Source organism: Xenopus laevis, chromosome 1L, assembly GCF_017654675.1.
Source record: "Xenopus laevis strain J_2021 chromosome 1L, Xenopus_laevis_v10.1, whole genome shotgun sequence".
Lineage (NCBI taxonomy): Eukaryota > Metazoa > Chordata > Amphibia > Anura > Pipidae > Xenopus > Xenopus laevis.
The window spans coordinates 105,802,491-105,828,736 of NC_054371.1; the positions used below are offsets into that span (position 1 = coordinate 105,802,491).

Consider the following 26,246-nt stretch of genomic DNA (forward strand, 5'->3'; position numbering starts at 1 on the left):
GCCCTGTACTAAAGGTCTGTATAAAACAGACAAACAAACAAACTTCATACCCACACACCCTCCCATTAAATATCATCATAGGTGCTGACATTTACCAGCTTTTACAAACATCTACAGGATTGCACTATTCCCATTTGTTATCCTAAAAAAAACCTTACAACATTTCACAAGCTGAATTATCCAGCATAAATACTTAAATACAAAATGAATTCAACAAGAAATGGAGATAGAATTAAATACTTATAATATCAGTTTATTGATACAAAATACTACCACCCAGACACTACAACTTATAACTTCAAACATTGCACTTTTTTATTTTTATACATAGCATCTTAAAGGGAGCATTGCAGGTCTCCCCATACATGGCTTATAATATACAGTATAGTGGGGCATTTACACTGCTCATTTACAAAAAAATTTCAGATCCAAAAACCTCAAGTTCAACTCCTCATCAGATTAACAATAATGAAATAGTATTTCAACTTCTTTGCTGACCATAAGTCCTCCTATTTTTAGTATTTCAACTTCTCTGCTGACCATAAGTCCTCCTATTTTGACCATTGTCAAAAAAGGAGAATTCCTATCATCCATCAACGTAATTCTCTTTACCTGGAGTTCCTCTGTGGCAGCAACTAATGGGTTAATCTCCTTATCATGAGAATGAAAAGGCTTAACAAGTGACCAATTATAAAAGACTTAATAACCCTCTCCATCCCCTCAGTGCCGTTTCTGAGGCGGCCCCTGCAATGCCGCTCCCGCTCACCCGCTTACCTGTCCAGGGGGGAGTGCGGAGAGCGTAATTGCGCTCTCTCACACTAAAGAAATGGAAATTCGGCTCTTCCATATTAATTTAATATGGAATCCCCACAAGAGCGGCCAAGCAGGAGCCACAACCCAGGGAGCCCTTACAACCTACCTAAAGGACCAACCAGTCAAGAACGCAAGACAGCCAGAAGCAGCAACCCAAATTGTTCCCTCTTGGCGTCCTTTAAAACCTACGGAATGGAACGCACTGGGTGCCTCTGGAACGCAAAGTGGTGAACAAGCCCCACACTTCCCCCCACTGCGAACATGCCTACTTTCTTATCTCATTGCAAAATAGGAATGGATAAGAGGAGGGGGAAGACCCAATTGCAGAGGCTTCACCAAAGTGGGAAAAAAATGCCACAATGACCCAGGAGAGAACAAAATAAAAAAACGATCCAAACTCAGGGGACAGGAAAAAAAAGACAGTGTATGGTGGGATGGAGAGGGTTCTTAAGTCTTCTATAATTGGTCACTTGTTAAGCATGTCCATTTTCATGAGATTAACACATTAGTTGCTGCCAACTAATAGAGATTATTTTACACCACCTCACAACTGGTATAATTTGACATAGTAGGGCTGAAGAGAAAGTCTTAAAGGGGTTGTTCACCTTTTTTCAATTCAGTTGTTTTTAGATTGTTCCCCAGAAATAAAGACTTTTTCCAATTACTTTCCATTATTTATTTTTTTACTGTTTTTCCAAAATCTAAGTTTAAAGTTGAATGTTCGTGTCTCTGGTGTTTGAGTCTGGCAGCTCAGTAATTCAGGTGCAGACTCTGAACTGTTACAATTTTGCAACATTTAGTTGATACAATTGGTTGATTCTCAGCAGCATATCTGGGGTATTAGCAACTATTGTATATGTTCTAACAGCTGCCTGTAATGAAACCCAGAGATTCTGCTCAGCAGGGACAAAAATAAGAAATGTATCAACTAAATGTATCCATTTAGAACAGTTTACAGGGTCGGCGACCCCCCTCCCAGGGCTGCTTCAGAAGGTAAAAAAAAGACACTTGACACTTCAATATTAGAAAAACGGTCACACATAGAAAATAGAAAGTCATTGGAAAAAGTCATTATTTCTGGTGATCTATCTGAAAACACCTAGTTGTTTGAAGGTGAACCACCCCTTTAAGCCAAGAAGCCATTTATCCAGATGTGTAATCCAGAATGCTCAGAACCTGAGGTATTCCGGATAAGGGGTATTTCCGTAATTTGGATCTTTATACCTTAAGTCTACTATAAAAATCATTTAAACATTAATAAACCCAAAAGGAATTGTTTTGCCTCCAATAAGGATTAATTATATATTGGTTCAGATCAAGTACAAGGTACAGTTTTTTATACATTAAATTATTATTACATTAAACATTTGAATTATTTGATTAAAATGAAGTCTATGCGAGATGGCCTTCCTGTAATTTGAAGCTTTCTGAATAATGGGGTTCTGCATAATGGATCCCATATCTTTATTTGGATGGTAAATAGACAGCTGGAGTGCAGGGCTCGGCACCTGAGCCACTCTGCTTGTTTTTTGAGCTGACACCATCGGCCTTATTATATATGTTAAAAGATCAAAGTAGCTCAGCAAGTAGCAAGTGGCACATGATACCTTCGCATTTTTGGTACATGTTGAGGTGGATTTTGGTAGTTTCTGTAAGTTTCTCATTTAATTGGCAAAATTCTGAGGAATATAACATACTGGTGTCTGTTTTGCTGTAGTAAACAGCATATTTTATAGACTGGACAAAAGGAATTACAGAAATTGTGCAAGCCTTACAACAGAGGGGACAAATAAACTTGAGGAATATGAATTTAGGCTGCAGAAAATGATCAGAATCTCCCAAACCTGTTTGTTGTATGAGCACAACTATAATCACTGCATTTTCATCAAAAAGACAATTGGTTATTAAGGGGCAATATCTTCATTTTTGTGCTCATATTTTTTTGTGATTCACACATGATTTTCATCACACAAAAAATCATAATCACAAATCAGATTCAAATTAGTTTTTTTCTTTTAAAATCACAAAGTATGCCCATTATAACAAGCATGGGGAAAAAATACAAAAAACACTATTGGCATATAGAACTGTATTTTTAAACATTGATATGACAAAATCCCTGCCCTCAATTCTGTGTAAATAAGTCCCTTACGCTAATAGCACACTTGATCATCAGCACACATACAAAGTGGATTTCGACATGGAAATGCTACAGTATGCATTTTTGCTCCAAAATTTGCTCTAGGTGCACTATCAAGCTGATTCCTTGGCTGTCGGTGCACACAAATTCAGAGAGAGGAAGGTAGCAGATCAGCATTTCCTGTGTACAGGAAGCAGAATCCATCCTTTTATATATATTTTATATATTCACACATTAAGCAGGAGGTGAAAATGAGGTAAAAGTGGGTATTATCCATCCTCCCAAAAGAAAACACTACCTGGAATCCAAGCATTTAAGGGTAATTTGCTGCATTCCTACCATTAGAGATATTTGCTCAGTTCTGCATACTGTATGTTTCTCTGTGCCAAAACCATTATGTGACAATACTTACAAGCAAACCAATTTGACTGCTTTAACTTTAAAGCTAAGAGATTCCTATACAGCCAGTTTCCTAGCAACTGATTCTCATAATACATCTTCTGTCTGTTCTCCCATAAGCTTGATTTCAACAAAAGAAATGGGGTTAGTTGTTGAATTAATTCAATTCGGCATTCACAGAAGATATGTTCTATATTGTAAAGGGGATGTAAATCTTCCATCATTGATCTATTCATTTCTCAGTGCCTCAGTGAGGCAACTTTGGGCGACTATTGAAAACGCATCGCCGCGTGCAGGGCAGCCATCAGGAGGGGACAGGGGGGAGAGTTGTAGGGGGCCCGAGGGTAAGGGGGGCCTAGCCACGTCACACTTACTTGATTAGCCGGGCCCCCCATCTTTCTGAGAGCGGCTGACTTCGAGAAGGCATGGCCATTTAATGGGCCCTGGCCACCAATTTTCTTATAATGTGTGGGGGGGGGGGCCCTGGCCACCAATTTTTTTTCTCATGTGGGGTCCTAGCCACCTATATTTTTAATGGGGGGGCTTGGCCACAAATGTTTTTTTATGGGGGGCCCTGACCACCAATATCTTATTATTATTATTTATTAACATGTGGGAACCCTAGCCACCAATATTTTTATTTTTTTTTACTGTGTGGTGGGGGGCTGACCTGTAGGTGGGGCTTGCGGTGGGCGCAGCCTTGGGGGCCCAGGAAATTTTGTTGTATGGGGCCCTGCGATTTTTGATGGCGGTCCTGGCCGCGTGTGCATTAGCACAGGCGACTGTGCATTGTAACCTATGGGGAAAAACGCAGAGGCAGTTTGGGGACATAGTTGCTCAAAAGACAAAATCTCCCCGAATCTCTTCGTGTGGAATTAAACCTAAAAAGACAGTGCACCATTTTTACTGATTAGCTTTGTTCAGCCAATTATGTGTAAAGCAGTGAAAGGATTGACGTTCAGTGATGGTATGAATAAACAAGAAATGAAAATATATGGAAAAGAACTGCTGAGTTCTGTCTGGAGAAGTGGATGCTCTGGAAATGCAGGAACACACAAGGTTAAATGGAAAATCTGCAGCCTCCTAGCTGTTTTTCGGCTATAACATCCCTAGATAGCATTCAGCAACCGACTGTAACATTCACCACGGTCTTAAATGCTAAATTGTTATTGTGTTATAAATTCAATTTTACTGCAATCATAAAGAGCTTATGGCCAGTGAACAAAATAGTAGCAGGCTAGCAGCAGTATTTTTGATCTTTGTATATGTGTTTTCTATTTCTGCGGTGAGAAATGGCTGTACAATGCTGCATGTGTTATTTGTACCCTTCAGTTTTCCAGTTCTCAATGCACACATCACGTGGGTAAGAGCATTCCCCTGCAATGACATGGAATAAATGAGCGGCATGTCACATGACACAGAAGGGCTGGAAGCTTTGTGTTCCGGTCACATGTGATCACAGGGGCAGACACACCTCCTGTCAGGCACTCGGGAAGTACAATGGCAGGAAGCCGGGCTCTGCTTGTTGGCTGTGCAGCTCTTTCTTGTATTATAGGACTGTCAATAAGGGGAATTCCTGTAGGTAAGAAGCATTCTTATTCCAACTTGGGTCTTTTAAATACATATCCTTGTTCAATTCTCTAGAGCACCTGTTAGCTTGCTGACTTGCTGTACACCAACATACTTGTGTACCTCAAAGGGGACAAATCACTAATAAATCATAGGCACTTAGAAATAAATACAATTCTAAAGACGGAGTCATTTAATTGCATTATACATGGAATCACCTATAGAATCACTGCACTTATATTATTATATTTATGTAAACTAGAGTTGGCCACAGTTGACCAGAGGGAAATATCAAAGATGTCCATTCCACTTTATTGGATTTTAATTTGGTATAGAACTCTCACTTTTTTACTAATAGTTTCACTAATGTTTTAACTTTTCATATAAAAATCCCATGGTAATGAAATAACAAAAGTAATAACAAGAATGCTGTACCGCTATGATTACCGGCCTTCCTATATTCTTGTTTTTTCCTATTAATAACATTGGCATCAAGCATAATTTTTATACCAGCCAGGTGGCAACCGTATGTACCACAAGGATTTCAGCTCATACTGTACAATAGTTCTTTATGTAGGAGGAATACAGCTCCATGCTATCCCATACTTGTTGGATAACATGTTGTTTAGTCTTCTTTGTCTTACATTATGATGGAAAGCTGTGTTGGTTATACGTGATTTACATGGAAATTTAATCAGAGAATATGGAAACATAACACAGCAAAAAGAAATCCCAGACATACCAGAATAGAAAGCTTCCTTGGACCAAAATTGTACTAGCTACTCAGGAGTAGTGCTTGGTTATATTATGACCCTCTCTCTCAAGCTTGACCCTTGAGATATTGTGTGGAGGAAGGGATTGGTGTTGTTAAACTACACCAAAAATTTGGACTCAAGTGACAACCATCATACAGAAATACAAGTGTACTCACTTAGTACAAGGTCACATGGATGTAGACAAAGTTGTAAAAAAACAGATTAAAAGAAGGACGAGCTCCCCTAGTGTAATCCTTTTAAAACACATTTATTTGCAATAAAAATGCACATATAGCAGTGATCAGTCAACCTGGTTTTCCAGATAAAGCATCTTTCCATAATTTGGATCTTCATACCTTAAGTCTGCTAAAAAAAATTAAATAAACCAAGTAGGATTGTTTTTCCACTAATATGGATTAATGCAGCTTGGTTGCCATCAAGTACAAGGTACTGTTTTAATATATCTAAATAGAATTATTTGCTTAAAATGGGGTCTATGGGAGATGGCCTTCCCGTAATTCAGAACTTTCTGAATAACTGGTTTCTGGATCAGAGATTGCATACCTGTTTCATAACAAACAAGTTAGAATCAAGTAATAATGGTTGCAGAATTAAACTACAGTGAGGATTAAAGTGCCAGTATACTGTATGGAATATCATTTTTATTTTTTCAAGACAATAGAATGGATTAACTAACATTCATTCACTTAATGTATCATTTAACGGCCTTATTTTGTAGTTGTGCCAAAAGCCAGAATCATCTATTGTGATTGATTACTTTCCACGTGCCCCAAGCTTATTACGGAGAACCTTCTGTTCAACTGACTTTTATTTTTGTTTGTTTGTGTGTTTGTTTTTCTTACAGGTTTGAATGAAGTTGTCATTTGGACTGGAAGATTTATCTTGTTACTTGCTTTTCTTACCATAATAATTTCACTTGTTTCTCCATGGATTACATCAGTTAATGTACAGAAGGACATTTGTACTGGTAAGGCTTATGGAAATTGCTATTTAGTGAGTTTTTGTTTGGCACCAACAGTACCCTACCCCTACCCCTATTATTGGCAATGTTAAATAATACCTAAGATGCCTTACAACTGTACAACTTTATTTAATTTACACCGTAGAAGAATAATAACAGTTAGGCTTATGGTAAACATGTACTCTAAGGGGTCCATTTAAAACTAAGACTGAGAGTACAAATTATGGTTTCCAAACTGCACAAATTTGGACTCATAAAATTGTCAAATGTAAGGTGGTCCCACCTGGAAAGAAACATTGAAGGGTATTGGCACTTGGGGTGTTTTGACTAAGGCTGTCAACACCAAAAAGTTTTTACATTTGGAGCAGTAACAAGTAGAAACTGATGTTTTGTCAGCTGCTGGTTTCCATCTGTTAGTAACAGTGGACAAAACATCTCCTGTGGCTTTAACACACATTCTGAGACGTGTATAAGGAATCTAATTTACATAACTAACCGATGTCCAGATTTCCAGTGTTGTGCGGCAAACTTAATGGAATAGTAACAATATCGCTTTTCAAAAGCAATTGTGTTTACCGTACTAATAACTAAAATCATATATTTAATGAATGTGTATTGAAAGGTACTTAGAATTACATTTTTCTTCATTACACAACATGCAACATTTGGATTTACACCCCCTTTTGCCATATTTAAAAATTCTGGGTTTTTTTTACATATTTTTAGTGCCACAAGAAGAAAAAGAAAGGCAGCAAAAGCTTTTAAGGGAAAAGCAGCAAGAACAGTTGAGTAAACAGGTAAGTTGGAGAAAAATATTGATTTTCAGCTACATGGACTTACATAATTACTTATAGTATGACTTGTACAATGGCTCATATATTTTTTGTTTACTGCTTAGAGCTTTGTTAATTTACTTGCCAGTTTTACTATTATTACCATTACCATTGTGTGTAGCAAAACTTTCCAGTGATGTAGGTTTTCAGCCACTGGGTCAAACAGACATATAGGTGATTGATCCTCCATAATATGTTTTATTAGGGCAAGCAGCTACAGGTATGGGATTCATTATCCGGAAACCATTATCCAGAAAGCTCCGAATTAAAGATAGGCCTTAACCTATAGACTCCATTATAATCAAATCCAAGTTTTTCAAAATGATTTCCTTTTTCTCTGTAATAATAAAACAGTACCTTGTACTTGATCCAAACTAAGATATAATTAATCCTTAATGGAAGCAAAACCAGCCTATTGGGTTTATTTAATGTTTTCATGATTTTCTAGTAGACTTAAGGAATGAAGATCCATTATCTGGAAAACCCCAGGTCCCAAGCATTCTGGATAACAGGTCCCAAGCATTTTAGATAACAGGTCCCATACTTGTATAATATATAAATGTATCAAGTTTATTTAAGTCAAATGCCCATAATGTTGTGCAGTTTGGCCAAAAACTACAATTTGATTATGATAGATCACAAACGTATTACCTCACAAAACAGTTTCTCCAATAGTATGTTTTAATTTCTAGGCTACAAGTAGTCAGCCAATTTATTTATAATCAAATGGCTTTCCACCCTGTGTTTCTCCAATTCCAATGTAATAAAACATGTGGAGGAAATACACCGATTAATCTAGTTTTACAGTGCTTACTAGCAGGGCCACCATCAGGGGGGCACAGCGGGTACCGGGCCCGGCGGTTTTTGAAGCTTGAAGGGGGGCCCAGCGGTGCAACACTAACAATAGCGTCATAGATACTAAGATTGACATGAAATTGAGAAGATCGAAAGAAAGTAGAAGATCACGTGAGAAGCATCCCTGCCAAACAAAGAGGCGTGGTAAAGTAGTTACATGAGATATCAGCTAGCGAATCGCTGTGGTTAAATGGCTGATTGATGGTTGATGGAACCAGTAGTGAGGGAGTAAATGCAATGCCGGAAGTATCGGCGTGCTAGGGTTGCTGCCAGAGGGAAGTAGTAGAGATGGTGAGCGGATGATTATGGGATGGGGAGAGTGGGATGTGTGAGGGTAATGCAGTCAGCGTTAATGCGGGGCTGTATCTGTGTTTGACTCCAGGGTCGGGAGCTGTAGCCCTACACTATTCCTGTTGTGGTTGCGCTACATCATCCTCTTTATGCTTCGGCAGAACTGTAACTCATGGGACTGCTGAGGCACTTAAGGCTTACCTGGCACACTTTGACTTATGATGCTTGCCCAGGTATAGAAACCAGTAGCAGCCAATCAGATTGTTTCTTTCATTAGTTACACTAGTAAATCTGTATATTCTTATTTGATTGGTCACTGAGGGTCACGTGAATAAGGCGTATTCCTCCTGTCCTGTATCTATAGCTGTGTGCTTGGAAATGGCCCAGAAACAGGGGTCTTCCTACAGGGGGGCTTTAAAATGTACAGGGCCACGTGATTTCTAATGGCAGCCCTGCTTACTAGCTGAGCTGGATGTGTTGAAAGGGACCAAGTTTCTTAAGAGGTGAAAGGATTTGCAATATCCTTTATATTCGTGTGTGGAAAATCTCTGGTTCAATTCAAGTTTAGCTTTTTGGAATAATGTCTTGAATTGTGGCACTCTAGTACAGTTTGGATTTGTGTTTTTTGTTCCTTATTGTTGTTTAGATTATGCTTCCTCCTGCTATAGCTTGGTTGTTCAATAATTTTGTGTTTTGGTCCTATCTATCATTAGTATTGTAGGCTGAGTTGGTACAGAGTAAATAGTGAGGTTATTTACAAACTTTACCCTAGCCCTAAAGCCCATAGGAGCCACGTATATGTTTATTATATTGACTTTAATAATATACAACTGCCCTCAACCAGCTGCTAATTGGTTTGTGAGGGTAACTGGGACAGGACAGCCTTAGCCTATGATAGTACATAACCCTCACGTACTAAAACATTACAGTGTAATGAATATCTTATGAGAATGAGATAAATGTATTTATCGAAACATTAGTGGTGCATTCTGGGGATTGGCCATTTGTGGATATTATATGACCACTTTCTTTGTAACCAATATTGATTTTAAAATCAAATCTTTATGGTCAGTATGAAATTGTTTCATTATTCAATGTCATAACCAGGTACATTCGCATGTTGAGAATGTTCTTAAGCCACGTGAAGAACTAAAGCTTCGAAAGAAAATAGAAACACTTGGTAAATCACAACTATGGACATTATCTCAAGGCTGCAGGCTTGGTGTAAGTTTCTTTCATTCTTTCTTTAATACATAAAATCATTCCTATATGTATTTTTGTCTGGCTTCTGTGGACCACCAGCACCTCACCAAACAAGAAAAAATGCAGAAATCAGTTCAGTATTGTACATTGTGGATGCCTCATATGAGGTATAAGAAAAGAGCCAAACGGAAAGGAAATATACATACTTACAAATGGTTACATGCAGTGTCCATTATACCATCAGTGGTGCATTACCTACACCAACATTAATGTAGATTTTCAACAGGCTACTTGTTCTCAAATAGAGACTGAAGAGTGTTTAAAGGATTTGCGGAATAAACTCAAATGCACAGTATCAATTGGAGTTTCAGGTTTACTTTTTTTATATATTCTGCATGCTAATTCAAAACAGGCTTCATGCTGACAGCTGAATATTATTAAAATAACTCATGCAACCTTTATGTATAGCATTGCAATTGGTTTTCATTTTTTTTATTCTTTGTGGATTTTGAGCTATTTAGCTTTTCATTCAGCAGCTCTCAAGTTGGCAATTTCAGCAATCTGGTTGCTAGGGTCCAAATTACCCTAGCAACCATAAATTAAGTAATAACAAGTAGCAGTAACGATACATTTGTAATCTTATAGAACATTTATTTTTAGTGGGGGTCCCATTTGAAAGCTTGAAAGAGTGAGAAGAAGGAGGCAAATACTTAAAAACTATTAAAAAATAAATAATGAAGACCAATTTAAAAGCTGCTTAGAACTGGCTATGACTATAACATACTAAAATTTAACTTCAAGGTGAACCGCCCCTTTAATGCAATAATGATATCTGTTGATATCTCGGCTTATTAATATATGCATTAAAAAAAGTATTCCAGTCTTTTCTTGTAGTCAGCTGAAACATAAGCATGGGCTAATGTTAAAATTTCATATAATCTAGAACTGTTCTATTTTATTTTGCTCATCTATATAACTCATCTATATTAAACCCTTATTATTAGCTATATTACAATTCTTCATGACGTTAGGTGTTGCAAATTACCTTTAACTCATTCCAAGTGTTCATTGTTCACATATCTCTGCAAAGAGAATGTACAGTATACATTTGTTTACCTAGTTTAATAATTGATCAATAAAGAGAATAATACAGAGAATACTGCATCACAGATTTTTGTTTACCTTTTGGCTGGTGAACCCTAAAGGACATGAATCATGAATACTACTTTCTCTTGTTTACTGTCCACTGTGGAATATACTCGGGGTTTGAACCTGTCTTTATTTTTTACCAAGAAAAATTAATTCTGTATAGTAGTTTGCAGCTATAACCTGAAATCAACTTCCTCATGCTAGTTTCTTTGTAGGTCCTATTCAAGCAAGATGTACCATATAACATATTTGTTTTGTGCAATCCCTACCTATACTTTATAGTGAGTAAGATACTGTATGTTACACAGCCAGGAAATATGTCAAGAAGGCTGCCTACAAGGTATAGCTACAGTACAGTGAGCAGAGACTGATCTTTAATATTAAAGGTGAATGAAGCCCTTCTGACAGTAAAGCCTCACCCTCCTTAACCACACCACCAGGGACTCACCAAACAGATATTGCTTTTCTTGGATAAGCTCACCAACATACCAACATGCTGCTTGCACAGTTGAAAATAGGTTGGGATTAACTTCAACTGAGAATGCTCCTGTGGCGAATCATTTGATATTAATGTCTTATCCAGAAAATTCCAAATTATGGGAGGGCCATCTCCCATAGATTCTATTTTAAGCATATAACAAAAATGGTAGTATTTCCTGGTACAGGTATAGGAACAGATTATCCGGAAGCCCATTATCCAGAAAGCTCCAAATTACGGAAAGGCTGTCTCCAATAGACCCCATTTTATCCAAATAATCCAAATTTATAAAAAAACAATTTCCTTTTTCTCTGTAATAATAAAACAGTACCTTGTACTTGATCCAAACTAAAATATAATTAATCCTTATTGGAAGCAAAACCAGCCTATTGGGTTTATTTAATGCTTCCAGATTTTCTAGTAGATTTAAGGTATGAAGATTCAAATTACAGAATTTCCATTATCCGGAAAACCCCAGGTCCCAAACATTCTGGATAACAGGTCCCATACCTGTATTTCCTTTTTAATCTGTAATTATAAAACAGTACCTTGTACTTGATGGTAACTAAGCTGCATGAATCCATATTTCCTGCAAAACAATCCTATTGAGTTTACTTAATATTTAAGGTGGCCATACACACACAGATATTATCGTCCAAAATTAAGTTTCATGTAATATTCTGTGCATTTATGGCGGGAGACGAGACAATCGTTATCAGCCAAAGACTTAGATATCGGACAGCTCGTCGATTTGCCAAGATGGAAAATTTTGATTGAGGCACCTTTAAAGGAGCCCAAATATCAGCCAGGGGATATTGCTGAATCATCAGATAGACATAGAATTCTATTGTTTCTACCGGTTTATCTGACGATTCAGCTCTCAACGTTGAAATGAAAATCTTTACAGTGGTCACAGGAAAGATTGTAATTGTTACATTTATGGCAATTTTAGGGTAAATTACAGAAATATCCCTTATTCAGAAAGTTGCAGGCCCTTAGTATTCTTGATAACAGATCCTACACCTATGAATTACATGTATGGGACCTGTTATCCAGATTGGTTGGGACCTGGGGTTTTCCGGATAATGGATCTTTTCGTAATTTGGATCTTCATACCTTAAGTCTACTAGAAATTATGTAAACATGAAATAAACACAATAGGCTGGTTTTGCTTCCAATAAGGATTACACAAACAGAACAAACCTCTTAATAACAATTACTGTTTTATTATTCCAGAGAAAAAGGAAATGCCATTCCGAAATGTAGTGCTTTCTGGATAACGCGTTTCCGGATAATGAATGCCATGCCTGTATTAAAGAAAGGGCAAATGATGCTTGCTAGTCTAAATGCACCACTGCACTGAAAGTGTCATGACTACACAGGTTAATCATTTTCTGAAATTGAACCTAGTGTGTGTGTGTACGTGTGAATGTGATAGGGAAATTCCACTGAAGAAGAGACTGAATCATAAAAAATCTATTTAAAAACCACCAGCATTAAAGCAAACAGATCATAAAGTACTGCATGAGTCTAAACATAAAATAGCTGACTGAATTTTAGCGAGTTTGAAAACATTTATTGTGTTGGGTAACTATTCTCAGTTGTTAGTTCAGTTCTTTCTTTAAAGAGTGTAAATAAATTGCACCCGACCCTCCCCCCAGATCGTGCTGTGCTGCTTCTGGCCAAGCGCGATCCATTCCATTGGGAACTGGGCAGATGGAAGATTTAAAATGTCAAAATCTCCGGCCAAGTCCCCTGTAAAGTTGCGAACAGCGGACTGCATGCCCTCCCCTAACCTTTGCCTCCTAGGCCCAGGCCTTTGTTGTCTGCCCACAAATCTGGGCCTGAAACCAATATCTGTTGGTGTAAAGAAGATTACATCTGTCATAATGTATCTTTCTAGAGCTTTTTGGTCAAAGTTCTAAATCCAAAACTCTATGCTCCTTAAAAAACACTGTACTCTATTCTGTGGGGCTGATTTTCATCAGCATGCACTGAGCTTGTTATGATAAAAGGAAGGATAAAATAATACATGGAACTTGAGTCAGCCTGTTTAAAATGTATTCCGGGAAGAAAGTTAATCCTATAGCACGAAATTGATCCCAAACACAAGACTGAAGGTTTACAATGGCCAAACTGAAGCCCTGATCAATTAATACTACAAGTCTTTTCTTTTTGAATCCAGGAGGCTGAGGAGTCTGTGAACATATGCAGTGATTCAGACGACGGCACAGAGAGTGCAAATAATGAGGCTGTAAGAAAAAGAAAACTACCAGAACAAGTCACCAAGCCCTTGCCAAAGAATGAGCTCCCCAAACCTACAAAGGTATTTTCTAATCACATTCAAACTTGGAAACATAGGGAGTGTCAATGGTTTCATACAGAATTGTATATTTTCTACCATCAAAGCATGGTCAGGCAATACATAAAAAAGATTGGCATGTTAAATTCATTTAATTCAGAGGGCACATCATGCTGCTGTAAAGATCACTGGACCTTATGGGTGGAGGGATTAACTTAACTCTGTGATGTTTGCATTTTTGTATCCCAAAATGTAATTAAAATTCCTCAGTGTGACCCTATATCAATCAGAAACGTCTTATACGGCCCCATGCCTGTAATTTGTGACAGACAAAATATTTACACAATATTTTTATTCTTCTTACAAGAGTTCTTGTACAGGTATGGAATCCGTTATCCGGAAACCCAATATCCAGAAAGCTCCAAGGCCATTTTTACATGATTTCCTTGTTCTCTCAAATAATAAAACCGTACCTTGTACTTGATTCAAACTAAGATATAATTAATCCTTATTGGATGCAAAACCAGCTTATTGGGTTTATTTAATGTTTGCATGACTTTCTAGTAGACTTAAGGTATGAAGATCCAAATTACAGAAAGATCTATAATTCGGAAAACCCCAGGTCCCCAGCATATTGGATAATAGCTCCCACACCTGTACATTCTTAAAGGAATTGTTCAGTGTAAAAATAAAAACTGGGTAAATAGATAGGCTGTGCAAAATAAAAAGTGTTTCTAATATAGTTAGTTAGCCAAATATGTAATGTATAAAGGCTGGAGTGATTTGATGTGTAACATGTCACTACTTCCTGCTTTTCAGCTCTCTTGGTTTACACTGACTGGTTACCCTGGCTACCAGGCAGTAACCAATCAGAGACTTGAGGGGGGGCCACATGGGTCATATCTGTTGCTTTTGAATCTGAGCTGAATGCTGAGAATCAATTACAAACTCACTGAACAGAAATGTACCATGTGGCCCCCCTTCAAGTCGCTGACTAACTCAGAGTTATAGAGCTGAAAAGCAGGAAGTTGGATTCTGGCTGTTTCATTAGACATCTGTTCACTCCAGCCTTTATATATTACATTTTTGGCTAACTAACTATATTAGAAACATTTTTTATTTTGCACAGCCTATCTATTTACACAGTTTTTATTTTCACACTGAACTGTTCCTTTAAAGACACTTTCAAATTATGATACTGTTGTCCTGAAAGGTAGATACAATTTTTATTCCTGTAATGTGTTGGTAGCTTGTATATAATAAATACAAATATGATTTTATTATTTAAAATTCCACCCACACTTGGATGTTGTTGCAACTCCGGTAGAGCATACGTTACATAAGAATCTCTCACTCAGATGGACCATCGCTATATTAGTAGAGAAAGGGTTAGCAACACTGACTTCACACAAACAGAACAAACCTCTTAATAACTCGGGTGCCAGTGGTTCTGAGAACGGATAGTGAATACTTTATTCGGTGGATCTCATACATAGAACCAGAGGTAGTTTTTACTTATAAGTGAGATATGCTCACAGTGGTGCTTTATAACAGGAATCTCTCTATCCCTGAACCACTTGAATCCCTATGCTGGTGGGTGACACCTCATGGTACTAAGACTTCTGGACTTCTTGTTGGAGCCTTAGGCTGCTTTACTAAATACCTTGAGCCTTTCTCTCACTCCTAGAGTGAATTGTTACAGATTCTTTCCTGGTCTGATCACCCCCTCCAGCTAGAGGGATGCAAAAAAACAGAACCACATGGTGAATCCCCTTTTTAAAGACTAGGGACAATTGACAACCCTGGCAAATTACAGAACTGTTAAATTAACAGAAACCTCTAAAGCTGGGTTAACCCTTTAGCAAGAACTTGTCTCAATGATTTGGGTTTTGAACCTAAATAAGTTACAAACTGCACAGTGAGTGTGGGAGCTGCTAATCAAGTGTTGCATGTGAATTAAGTGTTTAACAGGCAACCTAAAGGCCCTAAGGTTAGTCTATTTTGGATGGAGGTCACTAGTTTCTTGAACAGTAGATTGAAAATAAGAATACAACTGCCTCCATGTTTTGCTTTATTGAATCTAGAGAACAATAAGATTCCTTCAGTTTCTAAGCTAAAACTTATATCCCATGAAACACATTGACAAATCTGTTTTTGGCTGATGCCAGGAAAGCTTTGTTTAATTATTGGCTACAGAAAGAGTCCCCCTCATTATCAGATATTATTTCTTACGTGAACCAACTTAGTTGGCTGGAAGCTTTAAAAGCTAAAACAATAGGAAGGTGTTCTAAAGAGTAATTTAAACTTATCTGGTTTACCTATTTTGAGGTCTGTGATTCTAATACCATAGCATAGGTCAAATTTCTAGGTTCCTTCAAATCTAAATTGAATGATTACTGGGTAATCCAATTTTGTTGATAACAATGGACTTTTTTTTCTTTTTTCTGTATTTTCTCTTGTTTATCAAATCACACAAAACACAAAAACCTAAAGGCATTGAAAACTAAATTGAGGAATTGCACTTAGGGGACTGTAAGAACCCAGTGTAAATATAAGTTTCAGTGGGTTTGCCGGTGTCACTCAGTGTGTGTGTATTGCCGCATGTACAGTATGTGATCTTGGAGCAGCAGTTCCATGCAGCATTTACTTGTGAGAGATGCAGATGGGAGAACTGAGTTTTAATGGTATTAGTCAGCAAAAGGAATGTAGAAGGTAAGACTAATGTCAAATAGGGCTGAAACTCAGCATGCTGAAAAACACTGTATGAGAATCAGTCCCTATGCTGGAATCAGCTCCTTAAAGGAGAGGTAAACCCTAAAAATTAATAGGGCTAAAAATGCCATATGTTATTTACTGAACTTATTGCACCAGCCTAAAATTTCAGCTTGCCAATAGCAGCAATGATCCAGGACTTCAAACTTGTCACAGGGGGTCACCATCTTGGAAAATGTCTGTGATACTCACATTCTCAGTGGGCTCTGAGCAGCTGTTAAGAAGCTAAGCTTAGGAGTTGTCGCAAATTATCAAGCAGAAAATGAGGTTGGCCTGTAATATAAGCTGATGCTACAGGGCTGATTATTAAATTATTGTTCTAGTTGCACTGGTTTCTGTGCTGCCATGTAGTAATTATCTGTATTAATTACTCAGCCTTATATTGTGACATTTATATTCTATGTGTACTCTATATTGTGAGTGGGTCCCTAAGCTCGGTGACAACAGTACAGAGCATGTGCAGTGAATCAGCAGAAAAGAAGATGGGGAGCTACTGGGGCATCTTCAAAGACACATATCTTCCCTGCTAAAGAGCTGTGGTTGCCTTGGGCTGGTACAGAAGCCCAAAACATGATGTACAGCCTACTTCTTTCAACTGATCTTACAGCACTTAATATCTTTTTGTCTTTTGAAAGGTAATTACTTTGCCAGAAGAACCCGTTGAGGGAGGGAATGGGGTAAGTAATATTTCTGGTGCTTTTAACTTGTACTATATCATTGTATCTTCTTATTACAATACAACATGTGTGCTATTCAAAAGATCCTAGGCAAGCCATGTTAGGTGGCATTCAGGCTTGTAAAGTGTACTTTTCATTGGTTACCAAATGAGAAGCACAGTGCTTTTCTGTCAAAAGCCAACACTCAGTGACTGTCTGAGATCCTTCCCATTGTATCTGCTAATTAGCAGAAGTTATCCGATTTCCTTGTGTGTCATAGCCTTCTGGGACCGTGGCATATTCTGGTGCAAATTATTTATTATTTAGTCATGGGGAAACACTTGCAAAATGTCAGTAATTATTTAACATTGTTTTATATGAATTCAGCATTCTCATATTTGAGATATGTTAACCCAGGGGTGCCTAAAAGTTAAAGCAGCCTCTACCAGTAGACATTTCGCTGGTGATCAGTAGATCTCAAGACAGTGTCAACAACCGGCTTGTCTAAATCACCCTCCTGTTCAATGATTTTCATTCAGATATTTATTATGTTAAGGCTACATAAGAAATAGTTGTTTGTTAAATTATAGTAATATGCATTTTTTTCATGAATCAATATTTAAGTAATATTTTCCATGGTACAGAATACTAACTGCTTTTATGGATCATAATGGGATTACATCACAGTAAAGTATGGGCACTCCTGTGTTAACATATTCCAGGCATACAGACTGGAACTCAAGGAGTTATTTGTCAAAGGGTTAAAGGTTGTAGATAGGATACTTACACTGGCTGCTATTATTGCATTTGCCCTGCTGAGGAAATGCCAGTGAGTGTGAAACATGATAAGGACACTAGAGCATCTACTAGGGCCCTGCTGCTGCAGTAAGAGCAATCCTTTGCTGCCTCTGACACACCTAGGGTATTGAAAAGCACAGCTTCATTAAAATAGCATCTTTATTTAGATCAGCTAAAAATAAAAGCCTTCTGGGTTATATTAGCAGGCAGGCACTTACTCAAAGGCTCAGTAAAGGATGTACCTTATGAGAAAATATGATCATATGTGAATGCAAGCCTTCAAGCGCATTGTGCAAAGTGCAATTACAGATGCAATTCATATTTTACCCAGAAAGGCGTTTTTTTCCCCCAAACTTCCAGCTTATTTGCAGACGTGACTTTATTGCTGTGTCCATTTTTGCATGACTGCAACTGCAGCTGCAGTGGCAAATGAGTACTAATGATAGTTTTAAATCAAGCATAGTATTATCAATATGCAGAAACAATGTCAATAGCAAAACTGTGGAACTGATTTATAGCAGAAAGAGCAATTTTCTGTTTATGGTTTCTGGTTTTTGAAATCCCTTGTGTGTTCTTTCTTTGTGAAAGATCCCGATAAATATTTGGCTTTAAATAAAATGACGTGCATTATTGATATTTTTTGGATTTTGCATTCATGTAGACACCTACTTTGTGAATACAGGTATGTTATGTATTATCCGACATCCCAGTTTACCGGCAGTTCATTTGCCAGTGACTTTGTAATATAGACTTTCCTGTTTGTCCCTAGTCCCTTCTTCCTAGTAGGCTTCTTCTCTCCTACCTCTCTGTTGTATTGGCCCCAATCCACCCCTTTTATGCTATTTTACTGCATCATTGCTCCTCTCCTTAGCCCCTCTTCTATCAATGCAGAAATTTTCAGAAAGAAGTCTGTCAACCCTATATACAGATGCGGGGTCTTTAATTAATTTGGATCACCATACTCATGTCTACTAAAAATCAAAATAAAAAATATGGCTTAGTATCAAGTACGCGGCACTGTTTTATTATTACAGAGAGAAAGAAAATCAATGAAAAATTGATTCTATGGGAGATAACCTTCATGTGTTTTGGAGCTCTCCAGATAATGGACATGTTAGTGTATGTTACACTGGAAATGTATATTAGAGGGATTGTAGTTGGGAATTGGAGAGTGGGTTGGCCCTAGAAGAACTAGCTGTCGCTGCTTAATCCATGTAAATAAACCTAGCATTAATCATGGTTTGAATCTTTTGCCAAAATATTCATGTTTTGAGCTTTGTGGACACATACTTGGGGCAGATTTATCAAAATTTAGAGCTAGAATATAAATGAAAATATAGAGCTCAGCACAGGAAACTTCACCCACTTTCTATTAATTCCTGTCAGATTTTTAAAACCATATTTACATTTGTGGGTGAAATTTACAATTCATCATTTGATAAATGTGCTTCTAAAAATTCCACAGGAATGAATAGAAAGTGAAAAAATTCTGCGGTGCTGAGCTCTATTCTCAAATGTTGATACATTTGCCCCTTGGTGTCATGCATCATAAAGGACATGAAGGCTAAAACGCTTATGGAAAGAACAATAAGGCAAACCCATAGGGCAGATTAATACATGAATGTATACTTTAATACCTTTAATTAATTATGAGAAATGATACTAGAATGAAAAGGAACAATGCAGACTATAATGCTAATTTAATTTTGGTTACTTTCTTTGGCTGTAGGATCAGACCGTTATAATTTGTATATGGTTGTAAAGTGTTCTACACTATTTATATACACTAAAAATCAACTAAGGGTCTGTTTTCCCCAGTCATTCTTCCTGTTCTGTAAATACAAGACTTCTGTCAAAGCAAAGGAACATACAGGCTACTTTCATGTGCTAACAAGCACTGCTCTCTGTATAAATATTTAGCACCTATAGTATTTTAAAATGTACCCATCTTTTACTTGTCAGTCCTTATTTCTATGCTAAGCTTTTGCAAGCACAGAGATGGGGGTAATGCCTTCCACCCTTGACTACAAATATGGTATAGCCTGTTTAAAGTGTGATACTTCAAGGGTATCCGTCACCCAGACATAAAAAGTTGCATAATAAATCCTTTTCAAATTAAACATGAAACCCCCAGTTTTTTTTATTAAAACATCCATACCTGTTATAAAGGCATTTATAAATCTCAGCTGTCATTCATAGACCGTATTGTCTGCCCCTTCTCTATGCCATAGACAGGCCATTACTTTCACTTTCCATTCAGCACTTTCTAAATCTCACTGCACTCACCATATCCCTCTTTACCATCGAATTGTGTAGCCATTGCATGGGCATCAATCAGGTAATGCAAAGCTGGTTATCCAGAAAGCTCAGAAATACAGGACACGGTCCTAAAATGTTGAAATGATTTCCATTTTCTCTGTAATAATAAAACAGCACCTTGTACTCGATACTAACTAAGCTGGATGAATCTATATTGTTGGCAAAATGAACCTAGTGGATATATTTCACATATGAATGATTTTTAGTTGACTTAGGGCAAGGGCATGCGCTGCTATTTCGGGAGATTAGTCACCCAGCAACAAATCGCTTCTTCTTCTTCAGGCCACTAATCTCCCCGATCTGCCTTCTCGCCGGCTATAATCTGAATTCCCAGCAGCATGGCACTAGGAGCGATTTGTTTTCGGAAGGCAACTTCGGCCGACTTTGGAAAGCTGAAGCAATCCGACTGCCATCCCACCGTCAATTTTGATTCTAGCTGGCGGGAAGGCAGTTCGGGGAGATTAGTCGCCCAAAGAAGCAGCAACTAATCTCCCAAAATAGCAGCGTGTGCCCTTACCCTTAAGGTAATTACAGAAAGATCTATGTGGAAAACCCTCAGGTCCCAAGCATTTTTGGATAATAGAGCCTATAGTTGTATTTGGCAAAATTGTACAAAGAATAGGAATAGGTAATGGGTTAATCCACCACTGTAAAAATCCTGTGTTTGCCCCTATATGGGACGCTTGTCTGAGGTTTATAAAATGTTTGATGTCATACTATTAAATCTACATTAAGGATAGTTCAGCGATGACATCAAAGAAACACTTGCATGGTACTGACTGATATATAACAGTACTGAGCACAACCATTTTCTTCTCCCCAGGTAATTACCATCGCCCTAAGATGTCCCAGCGGGCGTGTTTTTAAAAGAAGGTTTTACACTTCATGCAGTTCACTTGTAAGTAGTGGGAGATTTCTTCACATTCTAGACAGTGCTCCAATGGATCTAGAATCCAAAATAATCATTATCCTTCGTTCTGAGGTTCAATCCTGTGTGAATTAATATATAGCAGTAGTATATATTATTATTACTTATATTATAACCAATATTTCAAGCCATTTGAGATGGAGCAATCTATGTCCTCATGCATCCTTTCCATTATTGAGATTATCATTGTCCTACAGTTTCACTATCATCGGGCAGATTATTCCACAACCTCACTGTGAAGAACCACCTATGCTGCTTCACATGAAAGTTTGTTTCCTCTAGTCTAAAGTGGTGGCCTATCCTTCTTTGTACTTATCTAGGGGGAAAAAAAAACCCCATCTGTCTATATTGTCCAATGGGTTATGATACTTCGGATGTAAAATCTGTATCCATGGCCTCTAAACATGCCTTATTTTCCTTCAGGGTTGGAAAGAGTACAAAACTAAAGTTCTTTGTGATTTCTAAACCCTCCATAATAACACATTTAACATACTCCTTTTGTTTTTAGGTGTTGTTGGACTGGATGATGAAACTTGGTTACCATCCGGTTATTTATACCATCTGCTCTACATTTCCAAGATGCCAGTTAGAATTCAAGAGTAGTTCATCATTAGAGGACATTGGGATTTTGAAGGACATCGTTTTGAATGTGGAAGAAAAAACTACTTAATATTCTGTGCGAGTTGGTAGAAAGTGATGATCTTTCCTGACCAACAGCACAGTTCTTCATACAGTATCTGTACAAGGTGTCAGCATTATAGTTTTTATATGTCTATGTACAATTTTGCATCAACAATTCTTCAGAAGTATTGTAAGTAAAGGCTTCAGCATTTTGTAACTTGCTCTGGCAGTTCTTTATTAAGTGATGAATGGGGGCTTTAAAGCATGATGCTATGCATAAGTACCATGCTAGGTCTAACAAGAGGATGCAAGAACATTGCAACATGAATCTCCTACAGTATTACCCCAGGCCAGTGCAGTTTTCAGTGAACTGGAGCACCAACCTGGGTTCTCAGGCAAGCAATTATAATCACTGGAAGAGGGCAAATATTTTGATAACCCCTGTGATTATGCCGGTTCCTTCTTCTTTAATACTAAATCCAAGATGTTATGTTGTACATCATTACTACCATCTACTTAAATGGGTTGTTCATATCTAGAATGATGTAGAGAGTGATATTCTGAGACATTTTGCAATTGGCTTTCATTTTTAATTTCTTTTTTTGTGTTACAGTAGAACCCCCATTTTACATTTTTCAGGGTACCAGGAAATGGTGTAAAGTCCAGGAAAATGTAAAATCAAGGGAATGGTTTGCATAATATACAGGTGGGACCACAAAACAACAATGAAAAATGATTTTGAGCAATGCTCAACTAACCTGATTACGGAGTTTGTGCGAGTTTTCACTGGATTACTCAGTTCAAAATGTTGCTGGTAGGTTAATTGGCTTCTTACCAAACTAACAGGTTTATCTGCATTTGGATGACAGGGCTAGGGAAATTAGCCTATACTCCAATGGTATGTAAATAGATGAATGTCCTCTGCACAGCACTACATAATGGGGGTTATTTATTAAAGGTCAAGTTTTGTTTTCTCGAAATATTTGTTTATCGAGGTTAGTTTCACAAAAAAAAACCCTGAATTTTTCAGATTTATTAGGCCCTGAAGCTGCTAAAAGTCTGAATCTGAAAATACTCCAGCTAAAACCTGTTAAATTCATGTAAAAGTCAATGGCAGAGGTTCCTTTGAACCATTTGAAGATGTTTTTGCCTTCAGGATTTACAGGTATTTTACGCTGGTTTGTGCTTGAAAACTTGATAAATTCAAACATTAATTTTTAAGCATCTGTGGTATAAAAAAAACCTTACACAAACGCAACCTTTAATAAATAACCCCCAATATGTGAATATAATATAAGAGTCAACCAACATTGCCATTTGTATTTGGTAATATACAGTGGTGCTTAAAAGTTTGTGAACATTTCAAAAGATTGAAAGACATGGCTCTAAATTCCACTTCAAATTAACTGAAAATCATAAACATGGATCATTTTCCGTAATAAATAAACAAGTACAGGTATAGGACCTGTTATCCAGAATGCTTGGGACCCGGGGGTTTTACGGATAACAGATCTTTCCGTAATTTGGGTCTTCATGCCTTATGTCTACTAGAAATTAATTTAAACATTAAATAAACCCAATAGGCTGGTTTTGCTTCCAATAAGGATAAATTATATCTTAGTTGGGATCAAGTACAAGCTACTATTTTATTATTACAGAGAAAAAGGAAATCATTTTTAAAAATTTGGATTATTTGGATAGAATGGAGTCTATGGGAGACAGCCATTCCATAATTAGGAGCTTTCTGGATATCGGGTTTCCGGATAAGGGATCCTGTATAATGTATAATGTTTTTGATTAATTTGTTTATTAGGGTTTTCGGTCTAGATTTGCCATAATTCTGCAGAAATTATGACAATTCTACAGGGTTTACAAGCTTTCAAGCACCAGTGTAAATGTCAGTTTACATAATATAACTGAATACTGTATGTACTTGCCTATATACAGCAATAAAAACTTTTTAATAAAGCACTCTCGGAGATGAACATGTTTTATTGAGCAAGGAAAGCCATACCAACATATACTAGATTCCAATAATGTTAGTCGTAGTATGAGTGTAAGTTAAGGCATAGCCAGCGCTGTAACATGACTTAGGCTGAACTTTGAAAATGCTAAATTCTATGCCAACTGGGATGAATATGTATTTCAAAATGGATAACAAAATTTAAGGATTCCAGGTAGACTTATATGAAATCACCCTAATAACATTCTCAAAGAGAGCTATGCCCATGCTTTATGTACCATTAGAAATCCCCACCTTCCAAACCATGTATACAGCTATATAACTAGACCATAAATATATTGAAGTATACTAGATATAAATGAGGCAGTTAACCTACAATTCCCCAGCTGAGTATCTCCAACTGTGACAGTAGCTGAGGATACATGTGACTCATTTATATACAAAACATGAACTATTGAACCATCAGGAGCTGAATCCAGTCTACTTCAACTTGCATATGATTAAATACTTATGATTGCAACATTAGCCAAATATATATTCCAGTAATATTGCTTTATTAAAATTGGTGAAAACAGCTCAATAAGATACTTCTCAATGCATAACAAAATGTTACACAAACTGTAGGTCTACATTTGAAAGTTTATTTGTTGAAATACATCAAAGGAGCTGCAAGCACTTTCTTGACAAATATACAGAAAAAGTACATTAATGTTATGGCATACACTCAGCAAGGTCAGATGTCTCCAGTTTTTTTATTGAAGGAAAAGGGAAAAAAAAAAAAAAAAAAAGTGATTGGTAAGCTTGTGCATTTTCTTAAAAATAACTCCAAATGGTTTTGGTCATGCCAGCTGAACACTACAACTAAAATTTTTACAAAGTAGGTGCAAATAGAAATCAAGGCCTTTTAAGTTACCCTTTACCGCTTGAACAGTCCAGACGGAAACGTGACTTACAAATACAGCAGGCAAACTGACTAATGGGCTGGCTGTGTGTTTATGTTGCTCAGAACCGCTGAACTGTGCTAAATGCTTTAAAAACAGTATGGCACATTTTGGTCCATGATGGTTTCTTTGCCGGTTTCTGTGGTTAAAACTGGATATGCGTTTTGGGAAAGGGTAGGAAAAGATAAGATAAACCAGTTTCCAATTCTTAAATGAATGTGTGTTTATTCTGATATACATACACACTTGTGTTCTTGAATGTAGAGTATAATTGCACAGATGAAGGCATCGTGTAAAGATTGCTTTATAGGAAATAGTCAGGAGTGCGTCGTGTAACATGCGGCTCTCCACGACGAGGAGCAGGGTCAAACTGAAGGCTGCAAAGTAACAAAATATATGATGAAAAGAGCAGTTCAGACAAGCTATCCACATACTGAAATAAAAGAAGAGGACAGCAGATTTTGCAGAGTATGACATTTACATGAGAGGATCACTATGACACAGAAGCCTGCCTTGAGTGGCACTAACAGGTGCCTGACCCAACATAAAAAAACTCAAAAATGTACTTCCTTGTGTTTCCTGCAGCCTTTGCTCTCTTTTCTTAATTTGCATTTCTCTGAAAACCCTAGCTCATCCTCAACCCTAGTACAAACCTATTTATACCCGTCACCATATCTGTGAATCTTAGATGTTAAAAGCAATTGAAGCCCTGAATGATCTTTGCAGTGAATACACCCTGGTGTCGAAGAAAAAAAAGTTACAAATTATACCTGCCATATCTGTTATACCTACCATATCTGTTTAGGACTCCACCCAACACCGTGTGCATATTTTGACAACAAATTCAGAGAATGCCATGACATTCAAAAACAGAATTACAGTACAGTACAGAAGAGGACTGTTGGGGATGTAACACTTCACAATTGCAGATGCTGTGCTTTGGGCTTGTACAACTACAAGATCAGCACTGCAGGAAATGTCTCATGGCTTTAGCTGCTATTCTCGGTCCACTTGGAAGTAACAGGATTACAAATTTGCATTATCTAAAATGATATTTATATTTTCCTCTTAAAATGTAAAGATTGTTGTTTTCTATGTAAGAGTTTACACATCATACATGATGCTTTCCCAGCATGAAGTCTCTGCAAATGAGAAGCAATTGTATAGTGAAAATCTCTGTGGCATCCAGGCACCTTAGTAATGAAACATAGTAGCCTCTGTTCAAGTCAACCAGGAAATCATCTGCATAATAAATGGAACTGACAAAGGCACTCTTGGTGGGTCACATGTCTGGTTGTGCATTTAAACCATGCCTCTAAATGTGCAAACCTTGTGAAAGCCACAGACATGCAGTAAATTGCTTATGTACCATAAAGCTCAATGGGGAATGCTGATTAATACAAGCATACATATCCAACTGTATTGAATTACTAATTCTCACAAACACGTTTTCTTAATGTTTTTATACCTAAATGGTTT

The 26,246-nt window shown here is 37.3% G+C and overlaps 2 protein-coding genes across 2 annotated transcripts in view; one reads left to right on the plus strand and one right to left on the minus strand.

The window, feature by feature from the left end:
- Window positions 1-4,213: 4,213 nt before the first annotated feature.
- ubxn8.L (UBX domain protein 8 L homeolog) lies at window positions 4,214-22,084 on the plus strand. The gene is made up of 8 exons (XM_018254401.2): window positions 4,214-4,934; window positions 6,542-6,664; window positions 7,385-7,455; window positions 9,745-9,861; window positions 13,653-13,793; window positions 17,177-17,218; window positions 21,138-21,212; window positions 21,751-22,084. Exons 1-8 carry the CDS (start codon window positions 4,853-4,855, stop codon window positions 21,910-21,912), a joined length of 813 nt encoding a protein of 270 aa, XP_018109890.1. The 5' UTR covers window positions 4,214-4,852; the 3' UTR covers window positions 21,913-22,084.
- A 2,369-nt stretch (window positions 22,085-24,453) lies between these two features.
- Window positions 24,454-26,246, minus strand: part of ppp2cb.L (protein phosphatase 2, catalytic subunit, beta isozyme L homeolog) — a 29,424-nt gene continuing 27,631 nt past the window's right edge. The window contains 1 exon segment of the mRNA NM_001090693.1: window positions 24,454-25,144. Coding sequence (NP_001084162.1) covers window positions 25,072-25,144 — 73 coding nt within the window. The 3' untranslated portion in view covers window positions 24,454-25,071.

Bases quoted from the DNA above. Each gene is read 5' to 3' on its own strand.
- ubxn8.L (XM_018254401.2), top strand. From the start codon at position 4,853: ATGGCAGGAAGCCGGGCTCTGCTTGTTGGCTGTGCAGCTCTTTCTTGT. The intron at 6,665-7,384 runs GTAAGGCTTATG...ACATATTTTTAG, and splicing joins ACAGAAGGACATTTGTACTG to TGCCACAAGAAGAAAAAGAA. The intron at 9,862-13,652 runs GTAAGTTTCTTT...TTTTGAATCCAG, and splicing joins CTCAAGGCTGCAGGCTTGGT to GAGGCTGAGGAGTCTGTGAA.